The 26,513-nt window shown below is 39.8% G+C and overlaps 1 protein-coding gene across 4 annotated transcripts in view; it reads left to right on the top strand.

The window, feature by feature from the left end:
• Positions 1–26,513, top strand: part of GAB1 (GRB2 associated binding protein 1) — a 185,757-nt gene that overhangs the window by 138,192 nt on the left and 21,052 nt on the right. For 2 of the 4 annotated variants that reach the window (XM_036763021.1, XM_036763023.1), the window contains exons 3-7: positions 8,112–8,334; positions 8,638–8,718; positions 16,641–17,230; positions 20,769–20,854; positions 21,050–21,353. In XM_036763021.1, the coding sequence (XP_036618916.1) occupies positions 8,112–8,334; positions 8,638–8,718; positions 16,641–17,230; positions 20,769–20,854; positions 21,050–21,353 (1,284 nt within the window). The remainder of the gene's footprint in view (positions 1–8,111; positions 8,335–8,637; positions 8,719–16,640; positions 17,231–20,768; positions 20,855–21,049; positions 21,354–26,513) is intronic. The other 2 variants (XM_036763022.1, XM_036763024.1) reach the window with 1 other exon arrangement.

Raw genomic sequence — 26,513 nt, 5'->3', positions numbered from 1 at the left:
AGAAAGATTTATTCCATATCAAGACTTTTAGAAGAACTGTGGATTTTCAGTCTCCCTTTTATTTTTAAGATGTTGTTGTCGGGGGCTTTTTGGAACAGTGCCATAGTTAGTACAGAACTGTGACCTCAGGAAATTGAGTCAGCAGTGGAAAGAATACTGAGTTTGTAATCTGAGGGCCTAGGCTTAAATTGGATCCTAGTTCTTGCCACCTGTGAGAACACCGTTAAGGCAGTTAACCTTTCTGGGCTTTATTTCCTTTATCTGTGAAACAAGGGTGGGAAAAGCATTGAATTAGATGACCTCTCTCTAACTAGAAAATGTGGGACCAAACTAGAACTCAATAAAGGATTTATTGCATTAATTAAGATAAATTATTCTGTCAAGGTTTGCAAAGTTGACCCTTGAAAGGAAGAAGCAGCTGATTGTAAAAAGGAAATTAATCTTATTGAAGGCAGATATTTATAGTATAAATGGGTTTTCTTTCAGTATTAAGGATGTGTAATGGTATGAAAATTGGACTTTGTCCATGTGCATTTATTTGGTCACTATCAGAAGAATGTGAGAGAGTGAGAGAGAGCAAGAGCACGTTTACTGCCTACCCAGAAGGCCAGAAGGGCATGAACATTAGCAAGTTGCTTCCATATTTTTGTGGATCTGTGATTTCATCCTTGTGGATAACCCCTTTTTAGTAACAACTTACATTTTTTTTCTTTTTCTTGTTTTTGAGGCAGTCAGGATTAAGCGACTTGCTTAGGGTCTCGACCCATGCTTTATCAACTCACATTTCTTTACCACTTAAAGGCTTACAAAGTATCTTTCTCACAACAGTCCTGTTCCATGAGCTGTGCAGGTGTTGCTAACTGTTACAAATGAGGAAACTTGAGGCCTGAAAAAGAGGAATGACTTGCTTGTTCCACTGCAAATAAGCATAGAATCCAGGCGTGAATGTGTCTCTCCTATGTCCAATCAAATGGCAGTTGCAGCTCCTCCAAGCCTTTTTAGCCTATCCATATCAAGGTCTTTCCATAAATTCTTCCAACCTGCCAGAATCAATCAGTAAACCAACAGTTACTTATTAAGTGCCTACTCTGTGCCGTGCATTTCCAGTCCCTATTCACAAGCCTTCCTCTGGTTCTTGTAATTTCTTGGATGGCTATTGTACCACTTGGGTTATTGAATTTTTTTTTCTCATTCTGCTTCATGATAAACCTAACTCTTTTTACAGTCGTTCACTTTGAGTAATGTCATTTGCAACACTTGTTACATTCAAATGATTGTTGGTGATAGGCCTCCAGAACCATTTCCACTCTCCATGAATCTTTCCTGTGTCCTTTGGGTTACTTGTAATTTTGATTATCCTTAATTATGGCGTTCCATGAATTCCAGTCATCTGGTATCATTGAGAGAATATGATGGGTTTTATAACAATGGACAGGTTGGAATGATAGACAGCATTACAGTTTCCCAAATATTAACCAGCCCAGTCTCGCCATATTTAATTCTTGGTTACTTTGTTGTCTATGCATGTTACTTTGGTTTTGTAGCATGGGTAGCTATACCATCACTCTCCCTTTACAGTGTATTTCACTGAGGAGATTTTGTGGTATCCTAGAAGTTTACATAATTACCACGATGACATTTGTGAGCATCAATAGGGAATCCTTTTGTTTAGATTCTATACAAGACATCTTCTCAGGCCCTGATAAACGTTTAAGGTAAACATTATCACCCTGTTATATTTTGTCTGATATCAGTACTTGGTGCATTTTTAAACAGTTTTCTCCATAGCTATATGTGTCTTGGCCTTAATTTTTTAAATTTATTTATAGTGATGAGGTTTGGGGGTGGTAGGTGAGAAATTGGGAGCCTTCCAGAGACATAATCTTAGGGCTGGGGCTTGAGCACCCCATCATTAGGAGACACCTTGTTTGAAGTAAGCTTTCAAGGCTGTGTTTTGTTTTACTGAATTTACTTTTTTAAGGTATCTTTTTGACTTGGCTACTCACATTAAGACAATGATCCAAGAAAATTCCAAAGGACTCATGATAAAAAAAAAATGCTATCTGCTTCCAGAAAGAGAACTAATGAACCCTGAGTGCAAATTGAAGCATACTTTTCTTACTCCCTTTGTTTTTCTTATTTGTGTGTATGTGTGTGTGGTTTTTTTTTCAGGGGGGAAGGCAGGGCTCTTGGGGTTAAGTGACTTGTCCAAGGTCACACAGCTAGTAAGTGTGTCTAGTGTCGGAGGCTGGATTTGAACTCAGGTCTTCCTGACTCCAGGGCTGGTGCTCTACTCAATGTGCTAGCTAGCTGCCCCTGTGTGTGTGTGTGTGTGTTTTCTTTTGCAACATGATTAATATGGAAATGTTTTGTATGACTTCACATATATAATCAATATAATATTGCTTGCCTTGTAAAGGGGTGGGGGAGGAGTGGGAAGAAAGGAGAGAATTTGGCATGTAAATTTTTTTAAAAAATTATTAAAAAATTTTAAATCTGTAATTGAAAAAAATTTAATGAAATAAATAAAAAAAATTTAAGTACTTTTTTTTTAAATCAGCAAGCAATAGACCTAGAAGGCTGTTGTATTCTCTATACCTCTCATTCAGTTGTATGCCTCTAAAGATATGATTTTCTACAGGAATATCATATGTCCCCTTTTCATGTTTTCATCTTGGACAGCTTTGATATGTGCATAGACTATTATCTTAAAAATTTTATATGAGATGAGAAAACAGGTACATTAATCAGTAGTTATGGATGTCTTCTTAGTTTGCTGTTTTTGGTAAAAGCATTATCCAGTATTATCTGCAATCTTTTACATTCTTTTGGAATTTTACCCACTTTGAGATAGACATCTCCAGAGTAATCACCTAAGTGCCTTTTAAGGGCATCGTGTCTCCACCACAGATACCTTTTGGTCTAGTCTATCTGCTCTTTTCTGACCTCATCTTCCCAAGGTCCTTTGTATGTTGTAGCTGAAAGGGAACTCTATTAACTGGCTTTGTGACCTTGGCAGGTTGCTGATCTTCTCTGAACCTCAGTTTCTTTCTCTTTAAAATAAATAAGGGACTTGATATAGGGTGACCACCAAGATTTCTTCTCAATCAAAATCCCGAGGTTGAAGAACAGGGATTTTTAACCATTTGGGGTATCATGTTCCTTTTGGTAGTCTGGAGAAGCCTATAGGTCCGTTCTCAGAATAATGTTTAATTAAAATTATAGGATTACAGAGGAAACCAGTTACATTGAAATATAGTTACCAGGTAGTTTTTTTTTAAGTGCACAGCTCCCAAGTTAAGAATTTCTTTTGTAGGGTATAAATGTGCTGATTCTGCCACCAACATTGACGAAAATTGGAGGGGGAGATTTTTTGGTTTTTGGGCAAGACCTGTTCTTTAATTAGTGTAGGGACCCAGTGTGAAAATTCCATTCATATATGCGTGTATGTATACACACACATATATCAGCAACATACCTGTATGCTGACTTAGTATGTATACTCTTATTAAGTTCTTCCTTGAATTTCTCTGCTTCACCTGATGCAACTGATGGGGGGAGGGGCAGTAAACTGTCATGATCTTGACTCCTATTTGATTTTTGTTTACTGTGGGCATTACAGTACCTCATGAAATGCACTTCACTTTGCCTTTGGGAGCCAAATAAAACCACTATTACCAACTCTTATTAAATTCATCTCTCCCCAGGAACTTGGGAGTCATCCTTCCATTTAGCTTTTCTCTCTTTATCTTCTATCTATCTCTTTATCGTCACTATGGTTGTGTCTCATTTCCTCTAACAGTTTGCACAATTGTTCATTGGACACATTAAGAGAGAGTACCAATGAGTAGTCAGGCAGCAAGCATTAACAAGCGCTTACTTTATGCCAGGCACTGTGCTAATATTAAACATTAGGGATACATACACAAGCAAAAAGAAAGAGTTCTTGCCCTCAAGGAGCTTAGATTCTAATGAGAGAAGACAGCGTATAAAAGGGACATGGAGAGAAGGGTCCCAGAAGGGGACCAGGCAGCTTTTCATAATACCCTTTTCATGGTGGTGAAGTCCAAGAAAATCAAAATCTTGAATGAAGCATAGTGGACCTGGATCCACCCCCAAAATGAAGGCTTCAGAAGGAACTCACCAATGAAACATGGGGTCAGGCATGGCAGGAAGATCGATGATCCAGGGTGAGAGGGCAGCTTAGTCATCGTGGCAGAACCAATGTTCATAGATGGACACAGGGTCATAGATTTTAAAGCTGGTAGGAACCTGAAAGGTTTTATGCACTAACTTAAATTCATAACCTGGTGGCCAATCTTCTTCTTATGAGCCTCTCTTTGCTTAGGCAGGCTAGTCCTCAAGGCAGCAGATACCTAGTCTCTAGCCTGACCCATACTTACCACCTTGCCAGCCTGGTAAAACCTGCCAGGACTTGTGCTGCCTTGGCATAGTCCTCCAGAACCCAGGGTCACATCCATGGCAGAGTGAGGCATCAGCAAAAAGGTTTTTTAGAGGTGCTAAGTTACTAATCCTGCAAAATATAAAAGTTTTGCTATTGGTAACTTTCCACACAGGAGAGAGAATTGCTAGCTAAAGTGTTAACAAGCAGTACTGAGGTACCTGCACCTGTAACCAGTCTGTCTTCTACACAGAGAAAACAGAGCTGACAGTAGCATCTGTAAAATAAAGGGATCGAGCTAGATGACCTTTAATGTCCTTTCCAGTGCTAGGCCTTTGGTCTAATGACACTGTGGTCATACAGATGCCATAGATTGTGTAACAAATGTGACTCATTTGTAGGGCACTTTCATGTGGTGAAATAGGTGAAATGTGTTTTGTTTTTGCTGTTCCTAGCCTTAGGAAAAAAAAATTTCCTGTGACTTCTGAGAAAAAATGCTGAAATATCAGATAAAAGAGAGAAAATGTGTAACAAGATACTCCCAGGGCCAAGTGCTTTCAGCTGCAAGCTGTACTGTAGCACTATTTTAAACTATGAGGATGGAGGATTTAATTAAAGAATGGTCCTTCCTAGGAGTTTGACTTTACTTATCTTGCTAGAAAGAAGCTGGACTATTATGCTACATAGAGCAAAGCATGCTCATAAGATTTTTTTCCGTTTCAATTATTATGAACTTGACAAATATCAACAAGCATGAACATGTCCTTATAAAACAAACAAAAGAAGACCGCCACTCTCTCTCTGTCAACTATGTGCAGCTGGTGAATTTCTTGTGTGGTTCAAATTTAATTTGGTAGTACCCTTGTTGTGTGTCCCCTTCTCAATTTCCTTCTGCTCTCTTCTGTGTATTTTTAATTATTCACTAATTGCTTTTTCTTTTTTAATCCTCCCCCTTCATCAAAAAAAAGGCCTTCCTTTGTCACAGGTAAATAGGTTCACTCAAAAAAAATCCATGAAAAACCACACCTGAAAAGAAATATCTTAGAAAGCCCCTCTAGACATCACCTTTCAGTGCACGAGTGGAAGTTACAACTGGTCATTGCATTGATCCTAGTTTTTGAGTCTTTCACGATTGTTCTCCTTTACAGGGGTTATCACTGTTTAAATTGTTCTCCGGGTTCTTCTCACTTCCTTCTGTATCAGTCTACATGAGACCTCCCAGATTTGTGTTAAACCACCCCTTTCATCATGTTTAATGCACAGTAACATTGCATTACGTCCATATACCATAATTTGTTCAGTCATTCCCCAATAGATTAACACTCACTTTGTTTCCAGGTCTTCATTACCACAAAAAGTGTTTCTATAAATATTTTTGCACATATGAATCCTTTCACTCTGTCTTTCATCTCTTTGGGATATGTAGGCCATAATCAAAAGTGTAATGCCCAGTTTAGTGACTTTTGGGAGCATAGCTCCACATTGCATTCCAGAGCAGTTAATTCCCCTAGCAATGCATTAGTATGCCTGTCCTTCCAAAGTCTGTCCAACAATTGTCATTTCCCTTTTTTGTCATTTTTGCCTTTCTGATAAGTGGGAGATGGAATCTCAGAGTTGTTTGGATTTGTGATTCTCTTATTTTTAGTGTCTTAGAGCTTTTTTACATCGTTGTTGACAACATATTTCTTTTTTTCATTCTTTTAAAAATATTTTAGTGATGTATTGATTTTACATAACCAGTTTCACTTAGTATCCCTCTCTTTCCCCCTCCCAGAGAGCCATCTCATTATAACAAATTGTATTTTTAAGACCATTGCCACCACCCAAAAAAGAGGAAAAATAAGCACCATTGATCAATACATTGAAAACGTCCAAAAATGTAGGCCTCTCACTTCTGCAGAGGGGTGGAATGGAGTGGGGGTGTCTTCTCGTATTTCTTTTTATCAGGACAGTTTGTGTTTCTTCTATTGAGAATTGCCTTTTCCACATCCTGTGATTATTTATTTATTACGAGTTCATGTGACTTAGACCTAGAAAAGACCCCCTTGTTTTATAGGAAATTATGGCCCAGAGAGGCAGGGACTTGCTTCAGTATAAACAGGGCCTTTTCGAATCGCGTAGAATGGAGAATCCTTGTTACATCCCTGCTTCAGTGAAGAAAGACTTAATTCTCTTCTATATAAATTGTGTTAAACAATAATCAGTTAAGATGAAATGGTCTTTTTCATCTTCCTAAAGGTTTTCACATAGGGTAGTGGGAAAATTACGGAGTTCAAAGAAAAAGTATAGCCTCATACATCATTTCCCCTTCTGTACGCTGTGATTCAACCAGCCTTCCCTTCTCTTTGCTCCCCCCACTTGGTACTCCATCTTCCATCTTGGATTCTTTGCAATGTCAACCCCCCAAGACCCTTACCTCCATCTCATAGATTTCCTCACTTCCTTTACGATGAAGCTCAGGTACCACCTTCTGCATAAAGCCTTTCCTCACCCCCCACAACTACTACTATGGAGATATATGAGGTGTTCAGGGAGGACTAGTGCCTTGGTGTGAGGCTGCCCAGCCCTCTTCAGGGCTGGTCATCTACCTTTGATATTAACCTTTCACCCAGCTCTCCCCTGTGACTCCAAGAAACTGTAGCGTGTGCAGTGGCCACACCCCAGTAAAAGCATCTCAGCCAACAGGCTGAAGGTAACTAATGGGCCTCAAACCCATTAGTGATTTAGGGGAATGTCTATCCCAAGCATGTAAAAACTTCCCAGTAGAATGGCCATGAAAGCAGCTGAACCAGGTATTGTGGAGCACTTAGAGCTTGGTCAGACATCAGAGATGCCAAGGTCATCCGTTACATTCCAGGCCATCACCAGCCATCTTGACTTTTGTCCTGACACTGGACTTTGATGACTCTGGAAGAGACAGTGAGGCTGATGACTTCGTGCAACTCTGCCTCACTTAAATCCACTTCAGGAGCAAGTCAAGACATCACCTGTGATGTCATTGGTCCCCTTCAAAAACAAAGGACAAACAGCAACTAGTACTCCGTCTTAAACTACTTTGCACTTAATGTACTTTGTGTATACTTTATATTTTTGCTGTATATATTTTTATATATATTTGTTGGCCCTCCCCATTAAAATTCAACTCCCTGTAAGTAGGGATTGTTTCATTCTCTGTACTTGTATCCCCAAATCCTACCACAGTTCTGGCACATGATAGCTACTTAATAAATGCTTGTTTATTGTTTTGACTATTTATAATTGCAATTTTAGTTCAGTCATACATTTATTTAATTTATTTAAATGTAGTATATAATATCTTGTTAATTATTATTAAAATATCAAACTTATAATTTATTTTAAAATTATTGTGATAATAAATTTATAATAAATTATAATAATAAATTTAATTTCTTTAGAAAAATTTATTTAAAAAATACATTTATTTATAATGTACATATTTAGCAGGTGCTTAATAAATACTTGTTGATTTGATCGTATTTATCATCTGAGAATTTGGATTCAAATCCTGGCTAAGCCACTGTGTGTATGTATTCACCTCTTGGGCCTCATTTTCCTCAGTAGTCTAATGAAGAAGGTGGACAATGTAAACCTTGAGGACCTGGACCACCTAAATCTATAATGCTGAGTAAAAATTCGTTGAAATGGGACAAGAGAGATTTCCACTTGACATTTTTGTTTTGCTTTCCAGATCCTGTGAAACCACCTGGCTCTTTGCAGCCCTCAGCTGACTTCCCTTTAGCTGTAAATACATCACCGCCCTCTATGCAGATGGATCCAACCTCTGGCACTCTACCTCCTCCCTATCAGCTAATCAACTTACCATCACACCTGGAGCCTCTTCCCATTCAGGATGATCCCCAAGACTACCTCTTGCTCATCAACTGTCAAAGCAAGAAGCTTGAACCCACAAGGTAAAATCCTGCATCATCTAATCTTTTTTTAAAAATTTTGTGTTTACAGTTTTTGCCACTCAGTGTTGGAGGTCCACTTTCTCTGCAGGAATGATGTCGTGCATTGAGGTTAATTGATATGCAGGGAAGTGGTAGGAGAGATCTTAACTGTGGGTTGCGGGGTGCAGGCTCATTTCACAAGGCTTTGGCAGAAAGCTGCAGGTTGTCATACGTAGCCTCTGTTTGCAGACTTAACTTGCCTACGAGATTTCACTGATGTGTAAATGGTGATCTTGCTCCATTTCTTATGTGATTATAAACCAGCCAAGGGTCCTCTTTTGTTTCTGAAGAAGGAGAGGAATATCTACTTCTCGAAGACTTCGAAAGCAAAAAGATCCCATTGCTGTGAGTGTTGGTGTTCTGTGGCTCGCTGGGGGAAGGGGAATGTCTGTGTGTGAGGAATTAATTAAAACAGGTAAAATCCCTACATAACAAAGGCCACAGGGCATCCAAATTGTTGGGTTGGAATGAAATTTAGTTAGTTAAAATATTCTGTTAGAATTCCTCTTTTTCATCTGAGTGACTAGGGAGAATCCATTTGAATCTAGGAGACAGAATATGGTACAAAGGAAAAGTCTGGGGACCTGGAGTCATAACGACTGGACCCAGATCCCAACTTTGGCAATTACAAATGACCCAGAGAAAGTCATCTCTGACCCTCTGTGTAAATGAAGGGGTTGAACTAGATGATCTTGAAGGGTCCTTCCAGTTCTGAAACAATGATTCTGTAAGGTTGGAGGGATTCAGAGGCTTTCTAAATCCTGCCCCCCATGTCCCCCCCCCCCCAAAAAAATCCTGCCTTCCCTTTCCGCAATCCTGGATCTAATCATGTAGTTCTTGGTTTGACATTTTGGTGGGTCTGTGTAGGTAGTTGGTATATTTGAGGGAGGTAGGGGTAAGGAGAGTTGGAAGGCAGTAGTTGTTGGACACTTCTTTAGTTTAGAAAGAGCTTTGAGTGAAGAGACTTGCCTATGATTCGCCAACAAAGAGGAAACAGTGTAGGAAGGAGCTCTGTGTCACCAGATTTCAGAGCCCTTGACTTAACTCCTGGTGAGTTACCTGGGGTATGTGAGGGGGGCTGTCCAGGGTCTCATGACTAGTAAGTGGGTAGCCCAGCCCAGAGCCCAGTGTTTCCTGACTTTCCTGACCAATGCATCACACTGACTTGATGATGGATGTAAAAACATTTAAAGAACCATAAAGAGGGAAACTCGGGACTGACTCCTTTCCCTACCCTTAAAGCACATGGTAATTAAGTTGTCAAACAAGTTCTTTCTCTATAGTAAGTGACTATCGTGTGACCTAGGACCTTATTCTTTGTATAGAGTCTTTTGTAGTGAGGTCTACAGAGCTCTTGCTTGTGGGCCTTTCATGGGGTGTAGAAGGTATTTGCTCCCTTTTCCAGAGGAGGGTTCTCTGTATTTGTTCTGATGGGATTTTGCCTGTGGAAGAAAGGTGGTTTTTTTAATTTCACTAGTTAATAATATACATTCTAACTTGATTTTGCACTGTTTGCTGTGCGTGTTTTAAGATTTCACATCTCCAGTTTTATTTCCTCCATAACTAACCAACGTTCCTCTTAAAAGTAGGAGCGCCACTATTCCATTGTTGACTTTTTAAAGTGGACTGCTATATTACAGGTTTTTTTCTACATTTTCCCTTTTGCCTAGAGTCATCTCTTAACCAATAATAGCTCTTCAAGGTTCATAAAAAGTACTAGAGAGGCAGTTTTAGAATGACATAGTGCTAGGGAAAACAATCTTTTTCTTCAATTCAGTTCAACTTAACAGGCATTTATTAAGAAGCTACTAGGTCCCAAGTGCCATACTCTGTCAAGGAGTTTATATTCTATTTAATGCATAAGGCATAGACATGAAATAATTATAGAACAAGACAGTATAAATTGATGGATTGAAATATGGGGGACAGCGGCATTAGAATTCAGGGAAGGAAAAGCTCCCTACGGGCCCGAGTCACTGGGAAAGGCTTCACGGAAATGTGGGTGGGAACTAGGTGTGCCTGTAATCAGAGTAAGGATTTGCATGGGCAGAGACACCAGAGACTGCATTTCAAATCATATGTGACCAACATGAAGGCAGAGAGAAGGATAGAAATGAAAAAAAAAGTAAAGCAATCAGATTGACTGATGTGTTCTAAATAGAACAAACTGTAGGACAGGAATCAGAGGATATACAATAGCATAGACAACTTCAAGTCAGATTCTCCAGAACCTTGACTAAGGAATTTGGACTGTCTTAAACTGATCTCATCGTATTCCCTTGAACCCTGCTCCTCCTACTGATTTCTCTCTTAGTTACTATGGATGCCTCCATCTTGCTTGTCACCCAAACTTGAAACCTCAAGGCTACTTTGGAGTCTTCCGTCTTAATATGACCATTTTTCTCTCTTTCTCTCCTGACCACATCCGGGCAGTCCCTCCGTTTCTCTCTGTGCAGTCTCTCACCTCTTTTCTCGTCACACCTCTATCACCCAAGTTCAAGGCTTTATTGCCTCCTGCTTAGATTCAGGGGCTTGCTGGAGCTGATTGTTAAATTTTTAGTGTGAGCATTTATACTTCCAAAATCAACAAATGCCACAAATAAAGGCTCCATTTAGAGTTTTATTGATTATCCAGGCTTAAGAAATTGATGGGAAAGTGTTAATAACATAGATTAACCTTAAAAGTGTGTTGTGCACACATTTTTGTTTTTTAAAGAGCACATTGTTAAACATTTACCAACACTCCTGACTAGACTGTTGTAATAATTTCCTTTCTGCTCACCCTGCCTCTCGTCTTTTTCCCTTCCCAATTATCCATTAGCCAAAATAATCTTTGTAGCCCATGGATAAAAACTCCTCATTCTGATGTTTAGGATCTTCTTCAGTCTGTCTGAGGTAGCTAGGTGGCACAGTGTGCCTGGAATCAGAGAGACCTGGATTCAGATCTAGCCTCAGATACTTACTAGTTTCCTTCCATTGGGCAAATCACCTCACCCTTCTTTGCCTCAGTTTCCAGAACTGTAAAATGGGGATAATAATAGCACCTGCGGCAGCCAGGTAACTCAGTGGATAGAGCAGCAGGCCAGGAGTCAGGAAGATCTGAGTTCAGATGTGGCCTCAGACACATAACTAGCTGTGTGACCCTGGGCAAGTCACTTACCCCTATTTGCCTCAGTTCCTCATCTGTAAAATGAGCTGGAGAAGGAAATGGAGAACCACTCTAGTATCTTTGCCAAGAAAACCCTGTGGACCTCATTGGCAAGCTGTGGTCCATGGGGTAATGAAGAGTCAAACTGAATGACTCACAACAACAGCAGCAAATAACCCCTATCTCCCAGGGTTGTGAATATTTGTTAAAAAAAAAAAGCACTTAGTATAGTGCCTGGCGTATAGTAGGCACTATATAAATCCGTATGCCCTTCCCCCTGTCTCTAGCCTACCTTTCTAGCCTTCTTTAATAATTTTCTCATTTATATACACTGCCTTCCAGAGGGCAAACTAGCTGCTCCCTGATTAAATTCTTATTAATTTAAGTAGATGCTAATTAATTAAACCCATTAATTGAATTCTCTGATTAATTTGATCCTCACACCTCTTTGCTTTTATATAGGTTGTTGCTCCTTGCCTGGAATAGTCTTGTTCATTTCTACCTTTTGAAGTGCTCTTCTTCCAGACTCAGCCCAGGTGCCACTTCTACCATGAAGCTTTCCCTTCCCCCTCCCTTCCCCCAGCCAAAAGTGATCTCTTCTTCCTCAATTGTCGTTGGAGCACTTTGACACTTGTGCTTTGAAGTAGGGGTGGGAGAGCAAAATGGCACCGATGGAAGGAGTTAGAGGACCTGGACCTGTGTCCAGCCTCTGATGCTTACCTGTGTGGTCCTGGGCAAGTCACTGGGCGAGGCCTCGGTAAAATGAAGGAGTTGGGCTAAATGGCCTCTGAGGTTCCTTCCCAGCTCCAGCTCTGTGATCATAGGATATACCTGTCACATGCTATCAAATATTTATAAGTTTATAGGTCTCCTATCTCCTGCTAGGATGTTAGCTTCTCCAGGGGAAGGATTGTGTTGTTGTTCATCTTGGTATATTTAGTCCCTAGAAGGGGGCTTTGTTTCCTAATAGTTATTGAATTTGAATTTGTTGAAATAATTGAATTGGGAAGCCTCAGGGTACAATGGAAAGAACTGGATTAAATCCTGATTCTGCCTCAAGGCCATCCTATACCTGTACAGCGTGGAGTTGGACCTCTGAGGTCTTTCTAGCTCTAAGCCTTTGATGCTGTGAGTTAAACTCTACCTACTGCCTACTAGAGAATTGTTAGGGCTTTTCAAGCAGGGGAAAGAATACACTGAAAATGGTGTTTATGCAAGGATATGCTGGTAAATGTTTAACAAGTGGCTGTCCATGGGGGTGGGGGGCATATACACAGCACCCTTTGGAGTTTAATTAAATCTAGATAACTGACAAAACAAATCAAGCCCTAATTTGTAGAGGTTGCTGGCTTCCGAGCTGTAAATGCTCCCACAGAAAATTTAACAATTCGTTTTACAAGGAGGGTCAGGCTGGCTGGCTCCAGCTCACCTCTGTATTTAAGCCTCTGTATTCTTCTGTTATCAGTATGAAAAATGGGACCAGACTTGGTAAGTGGTTAGCTATGGAGTAAAAGAGAGGGACACAGTCAAAGGTGACCCCAAGGCTTTGAGCCTCTAGGATTGAGGGATGATGTTGCCCTGAATCAAAATAGGGAGGCTGGGACATGAAGCAAATGAATTCACAGGGAAGGTGCTGACTTTAAGATGACAGTAGGGCATACCCTTTGGGCAGCTGAAAATAATGAGTCAGACTCTGGCAAGAATTGGGGCTGGGGGTGGGGGATGAAGAATTAGACTAGTGGCTGTATCCATGAGAATGGATGAGTCCTATATGACCTAGAACTAGAAAGGACCTTGAAGATGATCTTGGCCAGGAGTTCTTTACCTGGGGCCTGTGAACTTGCCTTTTTAATCTTCTGATAAGTTATCGGGCAGCTAGGTGGCACAGTAGATTCCCGAGGTCAATTCCAGCCTGTAACACTTACTAGCTGTGTGACCCTGGGCAAGTCACTTAGCCCCTCTTTGCCTCAGTTTCCTCATCTGTAAAATAGGGATGATAATAATAGCACCTACTTCCCAGGCTTGTTGTGAGTCTCAAGTAAGATAATAATTGTAGGGCACTAAGTACAGTGTCTAGTACATAGATAGATAGATAGAAATATACACGTGTATATATGCACATATGTATATATACATCCATGTGTAAAATAAATGTATATGAATATGTTTATTTACTTATGTGTGTATATTAGCTCTTGGTAACTATTTCAGTTTAACCTGGTTTTTTCTATAATCTTACCTGTTTGATATTGTACATTTTAAAACATTCTAAAAAGGACTCCTTAGGTTTCACCAGGCCCGCAGAGGTTAAGAACTCTTGCACATTATGCCAATACTATGATTTCACAGAGGAGGAAAAAAAGTGATTTGCTTAATGTCCCCCATCTTTTAAGTAGTTCAGCTAGGATTTGAAGCCAGATCCTCTCAACTCCTAAGCCAGAGTATTTTCCACTGTATCCTGCTTTCTCCAAGGGAGAAAATGTAGCAAGAAGAGTAATCACAATTCAGATTTATATAGTATTTTACGATTTACAAAGTGCTGTCTTCATAGCAAAGGGCAGCTAGGTGGCACAGTGGATGGAGCGCTGGACCTGGAGTCAGGAAGACTCATCTTCGTGAGTTCAAATCTGCCCCCAGACATTACTAGCTGTGTGACTCTGGGAAAGTCACTTAACCCTGTTTGCCTCAGTTTCCTCATCTGTAAAACGAGCTAGAGAAGGAAATGGCAAATCACCGTAGTATCTTTGCCCAGAAAACCCCAGATGGGGTCAGGAAGAGTCAGGCATGCCTGAAAAATGACTGAACAACAGATCCTCACTGCAGCCTTGTGAAGTAAGCAGTGCAATTGGTTTGATCTCCATTTTACAGACCAGGAAACAGACTTACAGGATAGGTGGTTTGCTCATGCTTACATGACTAATAAATGTTGGAGCCTGGTTTCTTGAAACCAGGATTTCTTCTGGCTCTTTAGTACCATGCACCTTCTCAAATAGCAGGGAGAAACTATGGAATCGTGGGGAAAAAAATTGAACTGGAAATTCTGAAGGTCAGCACTGTCGCCTCATTTCTACCACTAATTTATTATTATTTCTTGTGTCTATGGTAACCAGTGAGTTTTTGTGGCATAATGAAAAGAGCACTCTATTTAAAATCAGGATCAGAACATGAGATTTCATATTCTAACTTGAACATTAACTTTGTGATGATAGACAAGCCACTTGACTTCTGGGCCTCAATATCCATACCTGTAAAATGGATGGAATTTCACAATTCCGTTCTGAAAGGGCTGTTGAAAGGCTTAAATGAGGTGATATGTATAAAACACTTTGCAGACTTCAGAGTGCTACATAAATATCCACTACGATTGTCAGCATAAATAAATGTGGTGATAGCTAATTGTCATCCCCATCATACAAAGCTTTGTGACCTTGACTAGTCATTTAAGCTTTCTGGGCTTGAGGTTCCCTCATCGGTAAATGGAGTGTCTAGATTATCCCTAAGACTCCTTCCAACTCTAAAATGCTGTGATTCTGTGGCTGAGACACAAGGCACTTATATAATTGGATCTTGAGGAGGAGGAGAAGCCAGCTCAGGGAGACGAGCAACAGGGAGAAACAGGAGAGTTGGCAGTGTCACAGAACCAAGGGAGAAAAGTGTTTGTTTTTGTTTTTTTCAAAAAGTATGGTCAACAGTATCAGATGCTACAGAGAGGTCAAGGAGGATGGAGACAGAAAATTTCTCCCAAGTTATTTCAGGAAGTAATTCCATTGAAATGCAGCAGGGGTTCTCATTCCACCTAAGCAGATGGTGAGTGCATCTTGTTCAGCTGGCAGCCGAAAGGTATGGGTTTTGCTAATGCCGTTAGTTTTGCGTTGGCTTGTGTGTGAAAGCTGTTTGAAACCCTCCCCACCTCCCCTGCCCCCAGCACCTTTAATTCCAATCCTAATTTAGCTGAACGTTTCTCTGCATGTCCAAACAAAAGGTATGATGTGAAGAAAGTAATTTCCATTTCTTAAGGTTTGTTATGACTTGGAGGTGGTTAATTAAGTTTCTTAGATTTCTAATTCTTTTCCCATATGGTACTTGCCTTGGCTGGTTTCCGATGAAGAGAAATAACTGCAAAATAGATAAAAACACAAAATCCATCAAACCCCTGCACTGCAAACCGGCATAGCTCACACCAAATTCTAACCAAACTATAACATCTTTATATTTTAACTGTCCCAGGCAAGGAGTTCAACATAAGTGGGTAAAAGTACCCAGTAAAGCTTCATATAGTGTTCAGAGGAGAATATGTCTGTATGTTCAACGTTTACCCTTCCCAGAGTTTAATCTCCCTTCTGAGTCCAGTTGTGGGATAGGTTGGGGGAGTGAAGGATGGCAAGGAAGGTGGAAGATCCAAGGGGAATCGGGGTGCATTTGGAGTTGTTATTTGTAGTGGCATTATTGTGTACTAGTTGGGATATTTTCTGTCCTCTCAATTTAACTGCTACCTTCCATTTATTTAGTGCACAACTCTGCTCATCGCCCTAGTTAGGCCACATTTGGAACATAATGTTCCATTCTGGCCTCTTTATCATAGATAATCTCGAAGCTGTCCCAAAGAGGACTTTGAGCACATGTAATACGAAGGAACTGGGGATGTTTAGCTTCCGGTTAACTGTCTTCAAGTACTTCAAAGCTATCATGTCGAAGCATTAGATGGGTTTTTTTTTGGCCCCAGAATACAGATCTAGGAGAAACTAGGGGAATTTGCAAAGAAGCAAATTTAGGCTGATGGCAGAGAAAGCTTCATGACAATTGGACTTACCCTAGGGTGGAATGGATGCCTTGGGGGTGGTAGGATTCACTGCATTAGATGACTCCTAGCAAAAATTAGATGACCACTGTCATGTGTGTCATTGAAGAAATTCTTCCTTTCACAGCACAGGTTTGATCCAGGCACTGACTGAATTTCCTTCCATCTCAGAAGTTCTGTGACTTGTGATTAAGGCCCCAGGAAAAATGAAGTTGTAATTAAAAAGATGTTTGGTTTGGTTTTTCTGATTAAAACTGAATAAGTTATCCTGTGCTTTCACCATACTAATAATTTCTTCTGTTCTTAACAATTCTTGTCTAGACCACATGCTGATTCCGCAAAATCCACCTCTTCGGAGACAGACTGCAACGATAATGTCCCTTCTCATAAAAATTCTGCTTCCTCTCAGAGCAAACATGCGGTGAATGGCTTTTTTCAGCAGCAAACCATGTATGACCCTCTACCCTCCCGAGCTGCCTCTGTTTCTATAGACTCTGGCCTATACAAACTGCCCCGGAGTTTCTCCCATGACGTCTTACCAAAGACAGCATCTCCATCAGGCACCGAGGTGGACGGAGAGCTTTATGTTTTTAATACGCCATCTGGAACATCATCCCTAGAAATGCAAATGAGACATATCTCCATTGGCTATGACATTCCCCCCACACCTGGGAACACGTACCAGATTCCAAGGACTTTTCCAGAAGGAGCTTTGGGTCAGACGATCCCAGATATTCCTCCGCCTCGGCCCCCGAAACCACACCCAGCTCATGACCGATCACCTGTGGAAACATGTAGCATTACCCGAACTGCCTCAGACACAGACAGTAGTTACTCTATCCCCACAGCTGGGGTCCCGCCATCTCGTAGTAACACCATTTCCACTGTGGATTTGAACAGACTGCGAAAAGGTCAGCCTTGATGGACTTGCAGATTCTACTTTGTTCCTTGTACCAGAGTTTGAATGAAAGGGTGGCCACTGGGCTTTTCAGAGGGTCTGATTTTTCAGAAGTTGTTAAGTAGTTATGATTTCTATCTTGTTCTTCATCTACTCCCACACTAGCATCCTACCGTGGCAACATGGTGATAGGTTGCTGACCCCTGCTGAAACTTAGCTTTTAAGACTGTTCTTTAGACTCCAGGAATATATTTCTTTCCCCGACTTCCTTGCCTTACCAGCTGAGGAAAATGGATTGGAATAGCCCAGAACTCTTCCTACTCCTTCTCCTGTGCTTGTGGGTGCCATTTTTTAAAAAAACCTCTCATTGATTCTGCTCCCCCTTTCTGTGAGGTATCATGGTCCATGGCTCAGTGGTTAATCAGCTGTGCAGGTAGGGGTTTTTAAACCATCTTGGTTGCAAAGCCAGTTTTAATGGCTGTTTATAAATGTCTATCCAGAAAATGTTTCCTGGAGGTATTTTTCTATACCTCTCTAAACTGCATGCCCCATAGCCCCACTTTCTTTTTTTTAATGAGTTAATTTATTTATTTTTACTTTTCAACATTCACCTCCGTAAGTTTTAAATTTTTAAATTTTGTACCTCTCCTCCCCCTCCCCAAGATGACCTGCAGTCTGATACAGGCTCTCCATATACATTCCTATTAAACATATTTTCACATTAGTCATGTTGTATAGAAGAATTAGAATGAATGAGAGGAACCATGAGAAAGAAAAACATAAAACAAAAAAAAAGGAAATAGTCTCTTTCGATCTGCTTTCAGACTCCGTATTACTTTCTCTAGATACGGATGGTATTTTCCATCATGAGTCTTGGAATTGTCTTAGGTCCATACGTTGCTGAGAAGAGCTAAGTCTATCAAAGTCAGTCATTGCACAATGTGACAGCCTCACTTTCTATATCCTGTTATTACAGTGTCCTCAAAGCCCATGGTGTAGAAGAAAATGTTGTAAGCAAAATGGCCGTATGGTGGGGTCTTTCCATAGAAATCTCCTTCGTGGAAAATATATTCTTTGTCCAAGATAAGATCTGCCTTATGCCAGAATCCATGCTATGGATCTTACATTCTGTTTGCAATATGTAACATTTTAAAAGGTTTTCCAGAAGGTCATACTCAGACCTATTTGACATTAAGTATCTCTCTCTTCCTTGTTCTTTTGAAACTGTGCAAAATTAATTATTTTTTCTAAAGAAATTTGTGTGTGTTGCCATGGAAAAATCATTGAATTTGCAGTTGGAAGACTTAGGTTTAAATCCTAGCTCTCTTATGTATTTATTACCTGTGTGAAATTGGGCCAGTAACTTCCCTTCGGAAGACCTCAGCTTTGCCCTTTACAGAGTGAGGGGGTTGGATTGATTGGCTGATAACCTCAGATAAACCCTTTCCAGTCCTAAATCTGTGACCCTCTAAGGCAGGGCTTTTTAAGCCTTTTGTGGGTCATGGACCCCTTTGTCATCTATCTAATGAAAACTGTGGACCCTTCCTCAGAATAAGGTTTGTAAATACATAAAATAAAAAACATAGTGTTACATAGGGAACCATCATGTTGAAATATAGTTATCAAAATATTAAAAAACAAATCTGATATATATTCTTCCTTATGAATATTAAATAACAAGACAGTACATTCAAAATATAGGCAAGTTAAGGCTATCTTTGTCTATGTATGAAGGAGATACTAAATTTCACTTAACAAGTTAATATAAATATAAATATAAATTTTTTCCATCCAAGTTCATGGACCTTCCCCCCTAAAATCTACCCACAGGTTTTCTGAGGGCCCATGGACCCCCCCAAGGGTAAGAACTCCTCCTCTAAGATGATTAGATAGGGCTATACTATGTGGGTTTTCTAAACAGTTTTAATGTAGAACCAACATGCCATTCTGCTAGGTGAAAATATATATTTATATTCTTTAAAAATAAGGCAGAATTTGAGTGGAGAAAGGTCCATGTTCCACTTTGAAATAAGGAGATCAGATTCATAAAGGCTTGTATAAAGTGTGTGTCTGTCATCCCCCTCTCCCTGCTACATGCAACTGCCAAGACATCTGTGTCTTGTGAATGCAGCTCACAGGCAGAAATGCATAGTTAAGTATAAAGATATAGTTGTGAAAATAAACTGAGACCAGGCTAACTTGTTAATGAAACTCTAGCCCAGTACTAGAAATGGGTGACTGAATTGACCCACAAATGAATCAGAGGGTGAAGGTTACTCTTGCCCAGCTTCTGCCTGCCCTCAGCAAAGATGGCCTTATAGGGGTAGCAGGAAGGCTTCCTTGTAACAAGCAGAAAAACAGAAATGCCTCTCTGCTTCTGTCTTCACCATTCACCTAAGATCATAGGATCTCAGACCTAGATCTGGAAGGGACCTCAGATTTACCTTCTCTGCACATAGCCCACCCTTGGACTTACACCATGGCATGGATCATCGTAGAAGTTGGCATGACCACATTGGGTAGAGATTCCAGGGAGAATGGACTTTCAAAACTATAGATGTATAGGCAAGTGGATATTTTTAAACTATTTTTCAAACTCATTATCTGGTGTGGAGAGAATATGCAAAGTAGCAGAAGTACAAGGAGTACAAAGACCCCTTTTACAAAAGAGCCACTGTGTTTCAGTAACACAGAGTACTCCCAGTGTGGGATCTCCTTACATGAGAGCAAATCACAACCAAACTCTGATTTAGTAGAGAAATCCTAGGAAGTTCATTCAGCAGGCATTTGCAGCCAATATTTTGTTGTCTGCCTTATATCCTAGGGCCTAAGATAGTGCCTCCTACGTGGAAGGCACTTGGTAGATGATTGATTAGTTCAGCAGAAAGGGTAACTGCTTCCAGAATCAAAGGTCAAAACCCATTTCTGATCAATACCACCACCTACTTGACCTTGGCCTCCAAGAGCCTCAGTTTTTCATCATCGATAAGATGAGGGAGTTGAACTAGATGGTTTCTGAGGTTCCTTCCAGTTCCAGCTCCCTAATCTTATGACCCATTGATTGAAGTGCCCAATATATGTGTTAGGCACCATACTAGGTGGTGAGAATACAGAGACAAATGAAATTGCCCCTGCCCTCAGGCCACTCACATTCTTCCAGACAATAACAAGAAGAGTCACACAAGTGAATGCAAGATGTGTGAAAAGGAAATAGAGTGGTTCAGGTGCCAAGAAGTGACTTGTCTTTCCCAGAGACACACAGCTGGTAAGTGTCAGAGGCAATGTTTGAATCCAGGGTCTCCTGACCTCAAGCCTAGGCCACTCTGTCCACTCTACTAGACTGCTTCCCTTGTATAGTATTTAGAATCAAGAACAGTATTTAAGCTATTCAGAGTGAGCCAACCAGATTGATGCCAGTCTGTTAGAGGGCATTTTAAAATCTTATATATTTTATTTAGGCTTTTTTAATATAAATAAAATGAATCATTCCTGATTATGCTGGAAATTATTCCTAATAGGAGGAATTTAAAATTTGTCATTCTTTCTTTTAGATGCCAGTTCTCAAGACTCCTATGATATTCCACGAACATTTCCAAGCGATAGATCTAGCTCCCTTGAAGGTTTCCATGGCCACCTTGTAAGTATAACTGACCTATGTGCCACCCCAACAAAAATTTTGTGCCTTTTAGCATCATGGAACCAAAATAAAAAGATGTTTAAGTGGACAAGTAGCTCCTTATTTCTAAGAAGTAGGTGGGTTTTATCACACTGATTATCATCTCAGATCATTACTTCTGTCTTTATTAAAAGAAATGTGTGTTATGTGTTTTAGAAAAACAAAAGCATGTTGACAATGGGGAGTGTATCGAGTGAAGAATTGGATGAAAACTACGTCCCAATGAATCCCAACTCTCCACCACGACAGCATTCCAGCAGTTTTACAGAGCCAATTCACGAAGCCAACTATGTGCCAATGACACCAGGGACATTCGACTTTTCGTCGTTTGGAATGCAGGTCCCACCTCCTGCTCACATGGGCTTTAGGTCAAGCCCAAAGACCCCTCCCAGAAGGCCTGTTCCTGTGGCAGACTGTGAGCCTCCCCCTGTTGATAGGAACCTCAAGCCAGACCGAAAAGGTGAGGGCAGCATGCAGTAGTCTTTTTGGTTTTTTTAAATGTGGTTATAAATAGCATTGAACTACTCTAATAATGTCTCAAATCAAGATAAAAAATGCCTGGTGTGTGTGTGTGTGTGTGTGTGTGTGTGTGTGTGTGTGTGTTCGGTAATCTGCTGAAATTAAGTAAAGACATAATTGTTTAAGGATTCTTAATTAATCTCTTGGTATAGTATTTCACTCAGTTATCTTGAGTATATCATTTTCTGTAACCCAGAATAGAATCTAATCACGGTGAGAAATCTATTTCCAGCTTGATGTCATTCTTTATCATTTTAATAACCCTGCCAGGTAAAGTTTCATTCCGTTTGTTACTGCAGTAATATTCTTTCTGGTATTGTTTTGCCTGTGATGGTGTTACAGGCACAAGAAAGCTTTTCTCTCCTTCTGGCTTTTGATCTAAACATGTAAAACACAGTTTAAAAAGACTTAAGTCACTGCAGCAGTTTTGGTAAGATAATGCACCCATGTTTAAAACATGTCCCTGCAGAGGAAGTTATTATTTGTGTGACTGTGGGCAAGTCACTCAGTCTCGTCTGATTCATTTTCCTCATTTGTACAATAAGGGGGTTGGACTAGATCACTTCCAAGACCCCTTCAAGTTAAAAAAAACCTTTTCTGAGGCAGCTAAGTCACCTAATAGTGATAGAAGTGATAGAATTCTAGGCCTGGAGTCAGGGAGGTCTGAGTCCAAATCTCATACCCGAGGGGCCTCAGTGTCTTCAGCTGTAAAATGAACATAATAGTAACATCTGCTTCAGGGGGTTGTTGCAAGGATCAGCTGAGATACTATCTGTAAAGTGCTTTCACTTAAAGTGCTACGTAGAGGTTTGCTAGTATCATTATGCTATGAGCCCATCATTGTTCTGTGTCTTTGTCTTACCAAAATCTAGCTAAGACTCGGGAGCTTAGAGGACAGGCATTCATTTCATTCTGTGCTGAATGGCTTCATCCTATCTTTATTACTTTATGTGTCATGGAATTCTCTGTATTGGGTAGAGGTTTTTATTGTTGGTCAGTCTTTTTCAGTCATGTCCAACTCTTTGTGACCCCTGTTGGAGTTTTGTTGGCAGAGATATCAGAATGGTTTGCCGTTTCCTTCTCCAGCTCATTTGACAGATGAGGAAACTGAGGCAAACAGGCTTAAGTGACTTGCCCAGGGTCACACAGTAGAGGAAGCCTGGAGTAATGGACAGAGAGGTGACCTTAGAGTCAGGAAGGCTTGAGCTTAAGTCTTATTTCCAAGTCATACCATAGGCAAGATAATGTCTCAGGTACACCAAGCAGCTTTCTAAGACTAAGTTACAGATGCCTTATTGATCAGCATTAAGAATGCTAGGAGCTATTGGTTCCCTGTGTACTTTGTATTTACTTATATGTGTTTGTGTATGTTTTCCCCTGCTGCAGTGTGGATCTATGTGTTGAAAACCTTTAAAGCACTATACACATTCACTTGTTATTATTACTAAAGAGAATGGGATCCTGCTCTGACATTGTTAGTTACCATAGGTTATGTGTGTCTCCTGATGTCATCCATTGACCTGCTGAGTAGATTATACTCTTGCTTTAGAAAGGACTTTCTCACTTATATTATGGAATGATGGAAATTGATCCCTTTAAAAAAATGTTTTTAAACTGTCTTTTCCAAATGTATTTAACTGATAAAAAGTGCCTTCAAAATTTTCTTGCCAATTTGTACATTTATCTTTTAAAAAAAAACCTGCATAGATTTCAGAAAGTTTGTAGTAAGAAAACTAACAGAAAGCTTATTGTATAGTTGGCAATAGGATGTAGAATAGACCTAGCAAAGCATTAAACAGGCTTGCCATACAGTGCCAAAAAAAGTTGTTTTTGCTGGGTACCTTTGTGTCTTCCACATCAGTGTGAGGAACTCCCAATAGAGATCAGCAACTTGCCTGTACCTTTTAGTCTTATGAGAGATTAAGTTAATTACTGTGGTCACATCATGAGTATGAATGTGTCAGAGGCCAGACTTGAACCCCAAAGTCTTCCTGTCTCCAAGGTTGGCCTCTATCCAATAAACTATTCTATCTTTATCCTTTACTAGAACCAAACTGTTCCTCTACATTTTAACTGTTTAGAACCAGAGAAATGTGGTGAAAGTAGAAGTTGACATTCACTCTTTGAATGAAATTTTAAAACTAGGCTTTAACAAAATGTGTTACAAAACACATTTTGAAGCAAAGTATGCATTGGCATTGGTAGGAAAGTTTCTGTTAAATGGTAGATTAGTAAGTCTTACTATATGACCTATTCATTATCATTTGTGAAGAAAACTTTGGGCATTTGTTATGGCACAATGGATAGAGTGCAGGGTCTGGAGCCTGAAGACCGGGAGTCATTGCTCTGACCTCAGATACTTGACAACTGGGTGACCCTGGGCAAGTCACTTAATGCTGTTGCCTCAGTTTCATCATCTGTCAGATGATCTGGAGAAGGAAATGGCAAAACGCTCTAGGATCTTTGACAAGAAAACCCCAGATGGGGCCATGAAGAGTCAGACAGGACCGAAAAATGACTGACTAAGCATGCCAGGCACTGTTCTGGAGAAACAAATAATATAAAGTATGGAACACTGGCTACTCAAAAGCACCTTACATTCTAATAGAGAAGAGAGTGAGCACATAAATATATCCAGCACAAATGTCAAATTAACGAATACAAAAATATATAAAGTAGATTTGACAACCCAGAATGTAATGTTGTGGTCTGGAAATGTATAGGTGGTGTCTGTATTCTACTTAGTAGGATCCAAAATATGAAAACAAGTTTGATAAAAGCTAATATTTAATGGAAATCCATTGAAGTAGTCACTGTTAGACTGTTAGTTATACCACTCCTTATTACCACTGTTAGACGTGATAACATTTTCAGTGGAGGAGTCTCCTATCCCCTTATTGTGAAAGAGCTAACATGCTAGGCTTACTTATAGTGACAGTTATAAAGGTCAGCTGCTCCAGTGAATTTTTAAAATACTTTTGAAGTGATTGTATCCAGAAGAGTGCATGGAAGCTCTACAACAGCCTATATTTAAGGCTTAACCCTGGATTCTCTACCACTGAGTGTCCTATAGAGTACATGTGGCCTCCTTTCCCCTCCAACCACAGCATAGGGCTTATTTTGAATTTTGACTTTTTGTGTGTTTTTGTTGCCTAGTGCTAGATTTGGAAAAAAATATTTTGGAGATGTTACTCCCTGACAGAGAAACCTACAAATTATGAATGATACTAAATTTTTTGAGAATCTGGTGCAAGATGAAATATGTCAAGTCATGGTTTGATCACTATGGTTAAGGCATTACTAGTGATGAGCCCTAATGCAACCAGATATCTAACACTAGGTAGCATCTATCTTATGATGCTGTTTCTCAAGCATCCTCATTTATGAGAGGGTCAAGATGTCTAGAGTTCTTGCAAGGTTTACCTGACTTTTATTAATTGTCTACTGTGTGCTAAGCACACAAATAATGCTTGCACTCTTATTCCTTCAGTAGAAACAACAGGTACAGAGATAAGTAAATGGAGAATGTCTGCAAAGAAAACTAGGACGTTTGGTCCCTCTCATCCTTCTGTCACTATATACGGACCAAAAAGACTAGACTAGAGAGTTTCTCTAGCCTCGAGTTTGTTTTTTTGATAGTATGTTAGTCTAAATATTTATATATATATACATACACATACAAACATACACACACACACACACATATACATATATTCCAAATTTTAACTTAATAAACATTTAGGCCCTAGGGATATAAATATAAGGTATGATGTAGCTTTTTAAAAGCATCTTCTGAATATGTGATAAAATCATATTATAATATTTGCTTAAGCTTGATATAAAACATTTGTCATAGGACACATATTGAGGGGATGGAGATGTAAAACTGTTGAATTCAAATTAACTTTTAAAAAAATGGGACTTGAGAGTCAGGATAGAGTGATTGCTAGAGTTCCAGACCAGAATCAGGAAGTACAAGGTTCAAATTCAGCTCCTGACATTTATTGACTATGACTCTGGGCAAGTAACTTAACCCTGTTTGCCTCAGTTTCCTCATTTGTAAAATGATCTAGAGAAGGAAAAGGCAAGCCAGATACCAAGAAAACCCCAAATGGAGTCATGAAGAATTGGACAGGACTGAAAAAAAAATGACTGAACAACAAACCCCCTAATTCAACATATAAGTGGGATTTTTTTGTTTTAATTTTTTAAATCTTCTTTCACTTTAAGATTGACAGATGTTACTCTCCACTACTCTTGATTTGTGGGATGCCTACTAGAAATAGCTGGTGGTTTAATCAGCTAGATATTTGGCATCATAGGTAATATGGAGGGAAAAGCCTTTTCTGATGGAATTTTCCTGGGTCAGTGACATATTTTCACAGTGACCAATCTTGTGGAATTTTGTAAACATCCTAGGGTAAAAAACCACTAAGGGACAGTTAGCCCCTTTTCAAAGATGTGGGTGTGCTCACTGGAAGACGTACTTCTCTCTAGCCTTCTTGCCCACTCAGGGAGCAGCTCACAAAACAGCCTGAGTCAGTTCTTCCCGAACAGAAAGAATCTCAAAAATCAGAGTAGTGGCAAGAATACAGGATTTGGAATCAGAGGGACCTGGGTTTAAATCCTGGCTTAGGTTGTTACTTAACACCTTCTAGACTTGGGCAAGATTTATCACCTCTCCAGGCCATTGTTTAAATTAGATATTAAAGTCCCTTCCTTCTGTATCTAAATATGAGAAAGAGAGAGTGTGTGTAACACACACACACACACATACCCCACATACACACACTTCACTATATATATGTATGTATATATATATATATATATTCATATATATATTCATCTCCTCTTGATGGGCAGCTAAAATAGCTTAGTGCATAGGACCTGAATTCAAATGTGACCCCAGATACTCACTGGCTTAGTGATCCTGGATAAATTAATCCACCTCTACTGGCCTCTGTTTCCTCATCTTTAAAATGGATGTAACAGTAGCACCTACCTCCCCAGGGTTATTTTGAAGATAAAAGGAGTTAATATTTGTAAAGTATTTTGCAAACCTTCAAGTCACACACACACACACACACACACACACACACAC

This window comes from Trichosurus vulpecula, chromosome 6, assembly GCF_011100635.1.
Source record: "Trichosurus vulpecula isolate mTriVul1 chromosome 6, mTriVul1.pri, whole genome shotgun sequence".
NCBI classification, from domain to species: Eukaryota; Metazoa; Chordata; class Mammalia; order Diprotodontia; family Phalangeridae; genus Trichosurus; species Trichosurus vulpecula.
The sequence above is the reverse complement of the archived record's forward strand: the minus strand, read 5'-3'. Positions and strand labels throughout refer to the sequence as shown.